Below are 15113 nucleotides of genomic sequence, written 5' to 3'. Positions count from 1 at the left end.
AATATTGTGAAGTGTTGAATGCTCTGATAGATGCAGTGAGAGTGTGAGTGTGACAGACAGAGCTAAATTAAAATTGTAAAGCTGAATTTTCAGCAGCTATTACTCCAGTCTTCAGTGCCACATGATCCTTCAGAAAACATTTTTTTATTAATCTTAATATTTGGTGCTCAAGAAACATTTTTTGCTGTCAATAATGTTGTTCAGCTTAATATTTTTTGTGGAAACAGTGTTACTTTTTTTCAGGATTTTTTTAATGAATAGTGAGTTTGAAAGAAAATATTTTTTCCAACATTAAAAATCTCTCTACTGTCTTTATAGTCAATTTAATGCATATTTGCTAAATAAAATTTTTCAGTAAATATATATATATTTTTTAAATCTTACTGAACCTTAGCAGTTTCTTTTTATATTTATATTACTTCATGCCTGTCTAAAAGTGTTGGATGCTGTGAATAAAATCTAAAGTGTTCTCCCATCTGCTCTTCGTCATCCTTCTGTCCCCTCAGACTGCATCCCTCCATCTTTCTTTCATCTTCAGCACAAGAGCTGTGCAGCTGGTAGAAATAGATATCGACGCAGTCTTCCTCAGGGGGTTTTACCACACAACTGTAAAAGCTGTTATTATAGAATAAGAAACACTTCAGCTTCATTTTTCTTCATGACTGAGGCCTTGAACAAACGGAATACTCTCTGCTCAAGCGCTGGACCGTGTTTTCTTCAGTGTCACTTTCTAATTATCACTGGTTAAAAGAATCTGTACTGATGTTTTGTCTTCTCTCTGATTTCAGATTTGATGGTAATTTTAACACCAATGTTTCGAAGACTATCAGCTGTGATCGTCTCTCCCCTACCGTCAATAGTCGAGCTTTCAACCCAGGACGAGACCTCAACTCTGGTGTGTATAAAAGCTTCAAAAACCCAAAGCCAATTTTCACTTATCCAGCTGCTGCCATAGCAACCATTTGCAAAGAACAATATTGCTTTCCTGACGGCAAATCTTCAAAGATTTTTTGGCCTTTAGAGTGAGACAAAAAATGAACAAGGCTGTTGAATACGTGACCTTGCTGATTTGCACGTGGAAATACTTTATTTTCTCTCCTCTCATCTCTCTGTTTTTATTCCTTTTCCTTTTAAGTGACCACAGCTTTGTACCTCAGTGCTCTTTTCCACTTTTATATCTGCTCTACCTCACTAATCAGGAAGTGTTATGTTTTTACCACTTTATACACTGCGCCAGTGTCAACAGCTCCTCTTCATATGAGATACATCAGTGTTTTTGCAGTGGGAAAGCCTCCCAAGCCTCGTATAGTGGTTTACGTACTAGACAAAAGAATACTGAGTCGGTAAATTCAGGGATGGATTCAGCAAGTGGTTAGTCTGAATCCAAATTTGATCAATTCTTTAAAATAATCAGATTATATTTGTGAATTGGATTACATAGGTCCCCCATTATACATATCACTATTAAAATATCTAAAATGGTGCATAGGGGCTCCAGTAAAATGTTGAATTGCTTTTTGAAGTGTCTGTATAAACTGATTGGTAACACTTTAGTTTAGGGACCAATTCTCACTATTAACTAGTTACTTATACTGTAAGCATGCATATTACTAGCGTATTGGCTGTTTATAACTACTTATAAAGCACATATTAAAGGTGGGGTAAGCAATTTTTTTCAAAAACGCTTTAGAAAACTGATTCGGGCCGAGTAGCAAAACAAACTTGTAGCCAATCAGCAGTAAGGGGCGTGTCTACTCACGATGTGGGAGGAGAGAATGTTCAGTGCACAGGATGGACATTAGCGAGCCGAGCGACAGAAAGATAGAGATGGCGGATAAAAAAACAAAAGAGGAAACCGTCTGCGGAACAAAAGAAGGCTTAAGGCAATAAGTCGGATCAACTTTCCAGCGCTGGAGAGAACTCAAGCGGCGGAAGGCCTGCGATCGGACGCCGAGGTTGCTTTGTTTCTTCTTCGGTGTGTTTGTTTTGGTGATTTCAAATGTCAACATTGGCTACCAGAAATCGCTCACCCCATCTTTAATGCTTTATTCTCAATCCTACCCATACCTAAGCTTAACTACCTTACTAACTATCAAAAAGCAGTACATTAAGAATTTGAGGCAAAAGTTGTAGTTAATATTGAGAATTGGTCCTTAAAGAGCAGGTCATATGGGTTTTTGAAAAATATTTCTTTTGCAGTTTATAACGTAGCTATTCTTAAATGAAAACAATCTGCAAAGTCTTTAATCAAAAAAGTGTATGATAAATAAAGATATTGTCTCTCAAAAGAGAGAGTAGATTCTGAATCGCCTTAACGAGTCGTCATATTTTCAAATCTTTTGCCTGTATACGTCACTGCATGGGACATTTGCATAATCCCCGCCTGCCCACAAACACTTCCGCTAGTTAGTGTGTTTACATCATGTTGAGAAGACGCTGTGTTCAAGGATACCACAGAAATACAATTCGAATCTTTTGTTGTGTGCATGTCATTTTACCAAGGACTGCTTCTCTAATCTTGACTTTTATCTTCGTCGGCTTCTAATCTTCTTAATTTGGTCTAACAAGCTCTCCGAACCACAACCTGTAAGTACGATTGATACATTATGTGTACTAGGGCTGTGCAATTAATCACATGCGATTGTCATGTGCATCTTGTCAGTAAAGCCGGTTCCGTGATTGGTAGTAAATCGCCATCACCTGCTTTCAGATGAAGTGGCATTTAATACACAGAGCCATATTTCAATGACAAGCAAGCAATATCGCGTTCGTAATCGAATGCGACACATCTGCGATTATGAATAGCGATATTGCCTAATTACAGATTAATTTCTAACAGCAAATTTTTATTTATTTTTTTAAGCTACCTTAGTTCAGACTCTCCCTTCTTCTGGCTTCATACACTCGTTCTCCCTCCAGAAAAGATGATCTCAATTCATCTTCATACAGATGCTTATTTTTGCAAGGCAGTCATCAGGAGTTCATGTTACCACTCTCCCTCCATTTGTCACTGAATACTGACCCTGCTAACCATGCAGGCAGTCATCAGTCATATTTGATCCCTGTTAGTCTAAACATTGATGAAAAGAGGAGGGAGGGAGGAAGAGGGCGAAAAGAGACAAAACGATTAAGAAGGAGGAAAAACCTTAAGAATTGAGTGATGAGAGCGAGAAAGAGAGAGATAATGTTGTGTTTGTGTGTGTTGTGATGTCTTTGATTTATTTTGTAGGTTTGGTTCCTATTTCCCAACCCCCCCCCCCCCTTTGGTGTCCTTTGTTTCACCCTTTACTCCTCTTCACATCTCCGTCTGTTTATTTCTCAGAGTTCTGTAAGAGTTCCCCCGACTGTCATAAGGCTGCGTCCCAACTTTATAGGCACTGAAAGTATGTACTTATTTTGTTGCTGATAGAAGAATAAGTCCTATTAAAGGCATAGTTCACCCCAAAATGAAAATTCTGTCATTAATTACTCACCCTCATGTCGTTCCAAACCCGTAAGATCTTCGTTCATCTTCGGAACACAAATTAAGATTTTTTTTTGTTGAAATCCGAGAGCTTTCTGACACTGCATAGACAGCAACACAACTATCATGTTCAAGACCCAGAAAGGTAGTAAGGACATCATTAAAATAGTCCGTGTGACATCAGTGGTTCAACCGTAATTTTATTAAGCTACGAGAATACTTTTTGTGCACCAAGAATACAAAAATAATGAGTTTATTCAACAATTTCTTCTCTTGCGTGTCAGACTTTGCTGCGCATTTAGGAGAGTACCACAACGCATGTAAGAAATGAATACTTTTAATTAGCAAAGATCCATTAAATAGTAATGTTATAAGAAATTTTTATTCCAAGTAAGTGTTCTTATTTTGAACTTTGTTCATCAAAAAAAAATCATGATTCCACAATTAGCCAAGTTATTACAGTTTCACAGTTAGCCTTCAATAGCTATGTTTCCATCACCCTGTTTTTATGCGCATTTTGAAGTATCGCATCAGAAACGAGTGATGGAAATGGCAAATTAAATACGAAATACGAACAGAGTCTGACCTGCCCACAAACACTTCTGCTAGTTAGTGTGTTTACATCATATTGAGAAGACGCTGTGTTCAAGGATACCACAGAAATACAATTCGAACCTTTTGTTGTGTGCTTGTCATTTTACCTAGGACTGCTTCTCTAATCTTGGCTTTTATCTTCGTCGGCTTCTAATCTTCTTAATTTGGACTAACAAACTCTCCGAACCACAACCTGTAAGTACGATAGATACATTATGTGTACATTTTCAATTGAGTGCTCAAAATATCACGTTTTTGTGCTAATATGTGATGTATACCTAGTGCAGCTTTAGGTTTCCAGGTAAAGCACGATATTACTGTCTTAAGCCCCGTTCACACTGCCAGCGACATACAGCGACAAAGCAACATGCTCCCATTCATTTTCAATGGAGAGCTGACGACTTCCGGCGACAGTGACCATTGGCGACAGAATGTGGGCGTGTCAAGCGATGCGAGTCAAGCGACAAAAGTTAAGAATTGTTTAACTTTATGCAAATGAACAGCGAATTTCGCTAGCGACAACCAATAGGAGTGAAGAATCTGTCAGTTGAGCTCACACGTCACCATCGCGAGTGCAGGCACGACAGGACAGATTTCCTGAGTGATTTCACTGTTTTATATGAACCACATACATGGATATTTAAAAAAATGATGCGTAGAAACGCATTAAAAAAATCCCTTAATTCGCAAAAACGGTTTTACGGTTTTTGACTTGTGCAAAAAGGGTTAATGCGAATAAAAGGTGATGGAAACGCATTTGCCGAGTAAATTCCTCCGTGCGCATCAAAAAAGGCATGTAACTGCGCTATGGGACGGCAAATCCTAACCAGTGGACCAATCTCGATCCTCAGCATCTGAAATGTTATGGTCATTTTGAAATGTCCAAACAAAGTCTATCATCAACGTATTTCTGTACAATTGCCTCCCAGAACTGTTACACGACTACGTTCCCGAACAGCAGCATAAACCTCCGAAAACAATGACCGCATTTATTTTGTTTCGTAATTTAGTAATTTATAATTAAGTAATTTAGTAAGTAATTTATTTTATAGGCCTTTGAAAATTATTATATTCAGGGGTTTCTCCTACTTTTCATAGTGATATATAGCCTAGCCCCAGTTCTACCAGGAAGTGACGATTTTGTTCTCTTTGACTCGTTGGATGGAAACGGTACTTATTCGCAAATGTTTTATGTGATATTTCAATTTTGCGTATAAGTTACATTTGCAACTTTGGATGGAAACCCGGCTAATTAGAAAGCTAAATAGCTTAGCCTAATAGCTTAGCATAGCAGTAATTGGTTAAGAAAAACGGATTTACCAATTACTGATTTGTTAGAACAAGATATCACAACAATGCTACTTTTTTATCAGGTTAAGGATAAAATTTTATGGGGGATTGGAACTTGCACAACACCATCACAAACTCCTCTTGTGTTTGATTTGAAGGGATTGTGTTCAGTTTTAGCCACAAAAGCATGAGAAAATGTGCACTTTAAAAAAATCCAATGCAGTTTACTATGATTTGGGAAATTGGGACATACTATTTAGGCTCATAGCCTCCTTAGACACAACTTTTGGTTTATCTGCATCACTGAGAATTACACAACAATTCCCATTGGCTAGATGAGAGAGAGTTTAAATAAGGAAGAGGCAAATGCAACAATTTTTGGAGTTAAAAATAACCATGAAATTGACAGCACCGTAAGCGAGAAGAAATATAACATTCGGTGAAGACTTAAAGTGGAATGAAGGGATAGAGGAAATGAAGGGGTGTCACGTCATGACACTGCTTCTCAGCTACTCTAAACACTGGATGGGGGATTAAGCACTCTGGGGCGGCACATGTATATGATTTTTAAAGCTATCAACATGCTGTAAAGTTCCTGTTTATACTTTGGGTATGGATTGATGGCTCATTTGTGGTTGGGACGCCTGTTCGTGCTTAACATCCATTTTTCTTCTGCAGATTTCCACAGTAATTTGATGAACTATGTTTATTTTGATCATAATTAGGAAAGGTCATAATTAATTAGGAAAAGCTAGTGATTACTCTAAACCTTTACTTCCTTCATTATTTTTATATTTGATTATATTATATAATATTGGCCTTGTATTGTTTGAGTTAACATTTTAAATCACTCAAACCACTTTAAGATGTCGGCATGTTTAAGTGGAATGGGTGAATTATAGGTTATTTAGTTGACCCGAATAACCTCTCGTAGCACGTATTCATCCTTTTTATGCGACATAAAATCTTTTTTTTTCTTTCTTTTTTAATTTACAGTGTAAAAGATCCAAGTAATATTACTAAAGTACATTCTGAAAAGGATCATACATATAATCAGACTTATGCCCTTTTCAATACCTCCACTGCCTCTCTTTGTTGTATTCCTTCTTTTCTTGTTCTTTTCCCCACTTTTCTTCACTTCCCGGCTCCTGTTAAGTAAATAAACGCTTGAATTGATGGCAGCAGAGTGGTGATCGCTGTGCTTCTCGAGTGTTTGGAAAGGATCAGCTTGTCTGGGCTCCGGCCGTCACACAGCTGGGGCCTGTTCAACTGACACGAACCCTACAGCTGCCTACTTCAAGTGCACACACCATTCATATAGAGCCATGCTGTATGGCATATTAAATTAGTTCTGGATGATTGTCTTTGGGAGTTTGGGACATTTAGATACTAATGTTTCTATGAAATACTGCTTTAAGCGTTAATAATGATATATGACTTGGCAAGTAGTGATTGTGATTGACAAATAATGGATAACAAAGTCAAATGGTTATCATCTCGGAAAATAAACAGAGAAAAGTATTTCTTTATTTACTCGCTTATTTGTTTACTTATTTATATGTTTGTTTGTGTGGTCTTGTTATTTTATTAGTTTAGTTTAGTTTAGTTTTAAGAAGACGCCATGGAGTAATACAAAATATATCAAATGTTTATTTAATTTCTTTATTAATGATTATTTTATTTTATTTTTTATTTTTATTTTTTAAAGAAAAGACCACAGAGTAATACAAAAGATATCAAACTTTTCAAACTATACTTGCTCTCTCTTTGACTTTAGTGCTGGCAGACAACCTGAAGTCCAATCCAGGGATCAAGTGGCAGTACTTCAGCTCAGAGGAGGGTATTTTCACTGTGTTTCCTGCTCACAAGTTTCACTGCAAGGGCACATACGAGCACAGGAGCAGGTACAAAGAGCTTTCTCTCTTTATTTTTCTCTCTCTTTCTCTCTCTCTCTCTCTCTCTCTCTCTCTCTCTCACACACACACACACACACACACACTGTCCTTTAAGTTTTCACTCTGAACACTGTTGTATCTTTTAGCAAGGTATTGAATCCCATAGTTATCACCAGGCCCGGTTCTTGACGGCTATAGAAGGGTGGGGTGGCATATACTGGGTGGGCATTTTTTCGTGGAGGGGGTAGTCTAGAAGATATTTATACTTTAGATATTGCTATTTTAACTATATTTTATGTACACTGAAGAAAAACCTTTCATGGGCAGCCTAGAATATCATGCACTTTCACATCAATTTTTCAATATTGAATAGTTTAAAAAAAAAAAAAAAAAACCTCTTTGTTGTCTTTCTCTTCTACACTGGTGATTCTTTTCAACTAACTGTTTTATTTATGCCAAACGAGGCTGTAATCATGTCTAGAACATTGGGGGGACCAATCGTTTTGAGGAAAATATAAAGATGGTAATAGTATTTATTTAAAGAAACTAAATAAATAAAGGATTTAAATAAAAGAAGAAAAAAGATCAGTAAAAGAACAAGAATCATTTTTGTGAAGTAATCAATCAGAACTGCAAATAATATTTTTTATTCTAAAATATGCACACATTCCATTTCAGTTGTGTTGTTGAAAATGCAAAACTGAAAAATGCTATTGTTATCATAATCAACTATGAATTACATGAATCACATAAATGACAGACCTACTTGTCATTCAAAATGGCGGAATTTGACAAAAAAGTCGAATAGTTTGCATCACTGGATATTGTTGGTCATTTATGTCATAGAAGGGGAATGCTACGTTTCTTACAGTCGAGCCGACTGTTGCTTTAGTAACGAATGCAACTTTCATCACTTAAGCTCTTTACTTCCAGTTTTCATTATTACATTCAGCATTAACAGCAAGCTAAAAGGGGTACGCTTTCAACTGAACTGTATAGCCTACATGCATTTTAGACACTTATATTATGTTCTTGCCCCGTCTATGCAATGAATGCACGTTATTGAATGAGCGGGTCTTTTTTAGAACATTAATTCAACTGCTCATGTAATTTCAGTGGTAGGCTATGCATATTCACATATTAAACTCCCCGTAACTCGCAAATTCCTTGTGATAGCGCGCAAATATTTCTGACCGTTTTCGCTCGTTGTCAGCCTCTGCTGCAACAGACTGAAGCCTTCGTGTGAATTCAGCGTGCCTTGCATTCAGCTAATAAAAGAAAAATGTTGCAATTCTCTGGTGTTATTTTATAATTGTCGGGGCAGTCTCCAGTCTCTAATCTTTACCTAATTCTGACTGGGTGGGCAAGACAATCATCCATGCCTGGAGCCGGCCCCTGTTATCACTGTCTTTAGGGCATGCTTGGTAATAAGACTTTCTATTTTTTTTTTTATCTTCCTGTTGAATAAAATTCAAACACATTCATGCACACCACCCAAATACATATTTGTCAAAACTGCATTTTTAAAAGAAGCTGTTTCTATTAGAAATCTTTAGAAATTTTGGCCAAGTACTTACTTGTTAAAAAAAGTGTAAAATGCTCTAGCTGTTTTTGTCTTTATATTAGTATTTTTAAATAAAGGATTTGCCACTTTGTCCCCATCTTTTAGCTAGAGACTAACTAAAGGTTATTTTCTCGTTTTGTATAAAAACTGTGATGTGTAAGTTCATCGCTCACACTGTCGTAGGCAGGCACCTCAGAATGTAGCGTCTTGTGTGGCTGAGTGTAAATTACATTCTAGAGAGGCCCTTTAGGTCTGTTTAACGTAGTTACAATAGGCCCCATGCCCTTGACTGGAATGCAGGGCCGCCCCTACTAAACCCCACTGGAATCTGCCACCCAGTGTTGTGGGCAATGTGTGCCTGAGCTGAAAGATGGGCTCATTTCTGCTGCCGTTCCCACAACTTCTCTTCTCCTGCTAGAGATTGCACAACAAATCTGGTACTCACAGGTTTTTAACCGCTTATAGGATGTATATACGAGATTTAGGCAATATGGGCAGCTTTTTCTTAGTGTTGGAGTTGAAAAGGGTTTCCAAAAACAACACAATAGAGTGCAGGATCTCTTGCACAAACACTGTAGTAAAGAGAGCGGGAATCACGCCAGGACTACACTTGGCTTCTTGCCGTCAGAGTCCAGGAAAAGTCGTTGTGCAGGGTTCTTGCATTCTGCAAATAAGTAGACCATAAATCTTTGTTTCTGTGTGTTGGCAGGCCTGTGTATGTTTCGGCAGTAAGGCCGCAGTCGAAACATACTGTAGTGATCATAGACCATGGTGCCTCTGTCACTGAGACCCAACTCCAGATCGCCCGTGATGCTGCGCTAATCATCCTTAACTCCATCGATGAGCATGATAAAGTAAGGAAGTGACGTCATCATCGTCATACACCCTCCACTGATTTCCTGTTCTATGGATCAGTGCTACAAGAGCTTCCTCTCACCTGCTACCAGCGAGACTAAGAGGAAGATGAGCACCTTCATCAACAACATTAAAGCGTCTGACAGCTCTACCCAGCATGCACTGGGCTTCCAGAAAGCCTTTCAGTTGTTAAGGAACACAAGCAACGTCACCAGACAGCCGACTAGTAAGAGTCAAAGCTTATTTACATTAGATTTACTAACACCATGTCATGTCCTACCTTCATGTATTTTCTGTTTAGTACAAAAGTGTTTTTTTAATGTTTAATTATGAAAAAAAAATTTATATTTTAAACACACTTTAACTGAACGGTTGTTAACAGTTCAATTACACAAATTATACTTTTACTAATACTTATCAATTAATTGAACACGCTTTTAGAAAGTATAATGCATTAAAACACGACAAACAACCAAATTTAGAATCTGCAAATATTATAATGCATTTTAACTTTGGTTACAGTTGTTTATGAAAAGATATAATGCATTATAACATGCATTATGAATAACTTTATAATGTACTGTACATAAGGGCTTTAATTAAAGCGTTACCAAAAATTCTCTATGATCATATTTTTTTAATGCACAAAATAGCATGCAGTCAGACAAGAGTCAACTATAATGAAGTTAGATTTTAAGAGAAAGGCTGAATTATTACCACACAGAAGTTGTCACATTTTTATTGGGGCAAAATGACAAATTTTTAAATAGTTAAAAAATAAAATATATACGTTTTCTAATTGATTTATATATTACAATATTTATTGGCCAAAGAAATACGAGTCATTTTCAGTCATTTCAGTAATTTATCATTTTATTGTTTTCTTTCGGAATACAGTTTTTTTAAATTTGGTAGTTAATTATTAGTCTGGGAGGAATTGCTCAAAAAAGAAAGAAAGAAAGAAAGAAAGCAAGCAAGAAAAACTTGCTAATCAACTTTTATTATATAATATATATTATATTATTTATATAAATATGCAGACTTAAAGATAATGTGCCCATGAAGAATTGGTCCCTGAGAAATAGTTACTAGAGTATTATACACCTTATTTTGGTGTGTATGTTCTCAAATTTCCCCGAAGTCGGTTATTATATTCAGTATGATTGATTATTGATCATCTTCCCTCTCACAGACACCGACATGGTGATAATCTACCTGTCATCAGGCGTCACCTCCCGAGACTCATCCGAGCACGAAAAGAGAGCAACCCTCAGCGTGGTCAAAGAGGAGAACCGCCACCTCAACAACTCTGTCATGATCCTCACCTATGCTCTCATGAACGGTGAGATACAGACAAGGAGTGCAGCTTTTTTATGAACTCTTTGTCTTGCAGGCCATAAGGGCTCACGGTGAACACCTGTGTGCATGTTTGTGCTTTTTCAAAACATGCTCAGCTGTTTTGACGCCCCTTCATCTTTCTTCTGGTCTTTGTGTGTGCGCGTTTACGCGTAAGAAACCACTCTCCATTATATTGCTCTCCTCAGCTGTTCCTCTCCCCGCATGTATTAGCCTTCCATTAGCATACTTTAGTTTGGCATCATGAAAATTAAAATGCAGATCATCGAAAAGAAGAAAGAGAAATGCGACAATACATCAAAGGCCACTCAGTGACATGAAAGAGTGAGAAAGGCCTTTTTTATGCATTAGATGTCTCAGAGATATGATTCAGATCGATTAGCTTGGCAATGCATATTACGCTACTTTGACTAGGTATTGTGAGGCTCTGAAGGAGACACACACACATTACTCATATTTCCTTGTTTATTTGAAGTCTGGTTCATTTATGACAAGTCGTATTATATTCACATATTAAAACCTGTCACAGTGTCAGATTCATAGACTGGAGTGTTGAAATGTATGTCCATTCCAATAACAATCCAACAGAATTGAATGTTCCTCCAAAAGTGAAAGACTGACTAACAAAAACCTCCTATTCTTTCTGTTAAAGGTCCAAAACCACCATTTCGTGATGGAAATAGATTAAGTGTGATTTTTAGCTCTGCGGTTAAGTAATCCGTGTGGGATATGAATGGCTTTCTTTTACTGTGCTGCACTCTAAATAGGCCAGATAGGCAAAACCTTTACAAAACGCATGCAATATCTGTGAAAATTGATAAATTGGTTGATACTAGCTTTGTTCCAAAACCAAGTGGTGCACAAGAGACACATAGCACATTGATATTGAGTATAAAATGTAAATTTTAATGAGTTTTTCTATACCATCATCCTCAGAAGGAGTAACTGGACTCAAGGAGCTGGCCTTCTTGCGAGACCTGGCCGAGCAGAACTCTGTTAAGTATGGCGTTCCAGATCGTTCCGCCCTGCCTGTCGTGAAGGGCAGTATGATGGTTTTAAACCAGCTCAGTAACCTGGAGACCACAGTGGGCCGCTTCTACATCAACCTCCCCAATCGAATGATCGACGTGGCCTCCTTCAGCTTGCCTTATGCAGACCAGATGGGAGACGGTAAGTTAAGATCTTGAACTTGGCATCAAGCTCAAGTCTGGCACATTAACATTCCCTCTGACAAACCGTATGAATTCTGAAGACCTCAGAAGAAGTGGCTCCGCACCAGAAAGTTTCCAAGGTGCTATATACTGTAAACTTAAACTATAAGTAAAGCCAAAAATCACAAATGCAGAGTCTGCTCTTATGGGGCTGCTAGACAGGAAGTCATTCTGATGAAATTATAGCTTGATTGAAAATGATGCATAATACAAATCTGCTCACAAATGATATTTACCTTGATTTTTTTTTTATTGCTTCATAAAAATGTCTCTTTTATTTTCTACATTTTGATTAAACTTTATTAGGCTATGATGGAAATGATGGCTGAAAGAGATGAAGGAACAGTCATAATTTGATTTAAAACGTGCAAATATTTTCTATGTTTTTTTTTTTTTTGCATAAATAGTCTGGGACAAGAGTAAAAAAAAAAGAAAATCTATAATATAAATGATGTTATCAAGGAAACTCTATTTATATCTTTTTTATTTTTTTATAAAAAAAAATCAACCTCTTTGTCAAAGAAAGTGCCCGAAGTTAACACCCAAGAAACATCTACTTTGTTCATTGTTGTTTTTTAGTATCACTTGTCTTTTGCCAATGGCTTGTACCTCACAGTTAATAATATTTCTTCATGAATTACCGCTTACATAAATTGACTTATTAATATGGGGACAGATTGAAAGGAAGTTATTTTCTGTTTGTAGGTTTCATCATGACCGTCAGCCGGCCATGCTACTTTGGGAACTTGTTGCTGGGTGTAGTTGGAGTGGACGTGAATCTGGCATACATACTGGAGGACGTCACCTACTACCAGGACTCCCTGGCCTCATATACATTCCTCATAGACAATAAAGGTAGGAAGATGCGTGCGCTGATGATTGTTTTTGGTTGAGATCCACTTGGTTCCATTAGCCAAAATGAGCCAAGCTTGTTTTACATGTTTCCCTGTTTGCCTCACTTCAACTTGACTTTCTAACGTCACCATGAATTTGGAGGTCTGATCTTCACTGACACAAAAGACTGAACTGAAGACCATTAACCTTTAACAGTTCATTAGGGGAATCAGCTGTCCCACATTGGGCGGCTCAGAGTCAGAGCCACGGCTGACATCATGCCAGTTTCTTGAAGTGGGACCAGCAAAACTCCTTGAAAAGGAGCAGTAGTCTGCTTATGCAAACACTGTCCACCAAAGAATGAAATTAAGTGCTGTTGGCCTTATTTTGACAAGCTTTCATTTACGCTTTCTTCATCCTGCTCTGAATAACATCTGTTTTTCCATGACTTCCCCCAGCAGGGTGAAGTGTCTCTGAATTTACAACGCTGTTAACCTCCACTTAATACATATTAAAACAATTCGATAAGCCCTCCAGAAATTGCCACTTTGCACTAAAAGGTTGTGTTGTATTACAAATGTAAAAAAATTAGGGTGATTATCTGTTCCTGAGAGTATACAGTCTATCCTAATGACTGGGATAATGAAGTGGCACCTGCTGTCTCCAGCTCTTCAGTAAAGAGACGAGATTGCACTGCCTCAGTTCTTTTCAAAAGGAAGTCTCTCCCTGTGTTGTGCAGGCCACAGTTTTTGTGTGTAACCTAATAGTTGAAAAGCTTTTACAATATTCAGTATGTTAAAATTATATTGGACCAGGAAACATTGTATATGTTATGCATCGAAAAGTTATGCATTTCATATACAAATAGGCCCGTTTACATATAGGCCCAATAGCCAAAAAAGTTTCTAATTCAATGTAATTATTTAGTAGTAATTTAGTAATTCTGCTGGTCAAAAAAAGTGTGGAAAATGGTCAAAGTATTTTTTTCACAGTTTTTTTTTAATGAATGTTTATTTGTTTTTTTCATATTTCATATTAAATTGAATTTAAAATAATGTTTGCGTATCTTTCAGGCTACACCCTCATGCATCCGTCACTCACCCGACCTTACCTGATGACTGAAGCTCCCCTCCATACAGACATCATCCACTATGAGAACATCCCAAGGTTTGCTGCTGTGCGTCAAAATATCCTCAGGTGAGGGTGTATGGAATTCCAAAAAGGCATGGGTATCTGCAGTTGCTCGAGTTTACTTTGTTACTGACGTGCTTACTAAGCTCATGTTGTGTGTTTCATGTTAGTCTGCCTCTGGGGAGTCAAGTCATTGCTGTGCCTGTCAACTCCACTCTGTCTTGGCACATGAACCGCCTACGTGATCCCAGTCGAGATGCCTACAATGTCAGCTACGCTTGGAAACTGGTAAGCTATTCCTCTGCAGTGGAACAAGCATTGGCTGAGTTTGTATGTTGTTTTATTTAATCATTTTGTATTTTTACTGATCTTGATCCCTAATTTGCAGGTTCAGGACACTTCGTTTATATTGTGTATAGTTTATGTTCAGCCGGAGATCCCGGTAAAGCATCTTAAAAATCTGAACACGGCCCCTAGCAGCAAACTCCTGTACCACCGCCTGGATCTGCTGGGGCAGCCCAGCTCCTGCCTCCACTTTAAACAGCTCGCTACAGTCGGTAAGCTCAGACAAAACATTAATATCATCTTAACACCTTGGGGGAAAAAATAGTAAATGCTATTCTCAAAGTTGTTAGGACTTACCATGCAGAGCTCGTTTCTCTGAAAACGGAGCGAGACATTTATTTTAAGATATTTCTTTTTTTATAAATCAATATCAAATCCAGGTGGAACAATTACAAAAGTTTCTTTGCTTTGCTCAACAAGTGAATTGTTACCAACAAAAACCAAATAAATGTTAGCGGAGGACTGCATGTCAGAAGATGTTTTGTTGTTAAAGTTATTAATTTCATATTATTCTTAAAGGGAAATAAATGTGTTAATGCGTTAACTATGGAAAAGGTATACTATATATATATATA

General features: G+C 37.4%; 1 protein-coding gene across 1 annotated transcript in view; it reads left to right on the top strand.

Annotated features, from left to right (window-relative positions):
* LOC107556548 (VWFA and cache domain-containing protein 1-like) overlaps positions 1–15113 on the top strand; it is an 80039-nt gene that overhangs the window by 45898 nt on the left and 19028 nt on the right. The window contains 10 exon segments of the mRNA XM_016239690.1: positions 789–895; positions 7125–7251; positions 9516–9675; positions 9677–9887; positions 10854–11003; positions 11954–12187; positions 12934–13083; positions 14136–14259; positions 14364–14481; positions 14582–14750. Coding sequence (XP_016095176.1) covers positions 789–895; positions 7125–7251; positions 9516–9675; positions 9677–9887; positions 10854–11003; positions 11954–12187; positions 12934–13083; positions 14136–14259; positions 14364–14481; positions 14582–14750 — 1550 coding nt within the window.

This window comes from Sinocyclocheilus grahami, unplaced genomic scaffold (genome assembly GCF_001515645.1).
Source record: "Sinocyclocheilus grahami isolate Dianchi unplaced genomic scaffold, SAMN03320097.WGS_v1.1 scaffold572.1, whole genome shotgun sequence".
Classification (NCBI taxonomy): Eukaryota; Metazoa; Chordata; class Actinopteri; order Cypriniformes; family Cyprinidae; genus Sinocyclocheilus; species Sinocyclocheilus grahami.
Note: the sequence above shows the minus strand (reverse complement) of the source record. Positions and strands in the feature narration are given on the sequence as shown.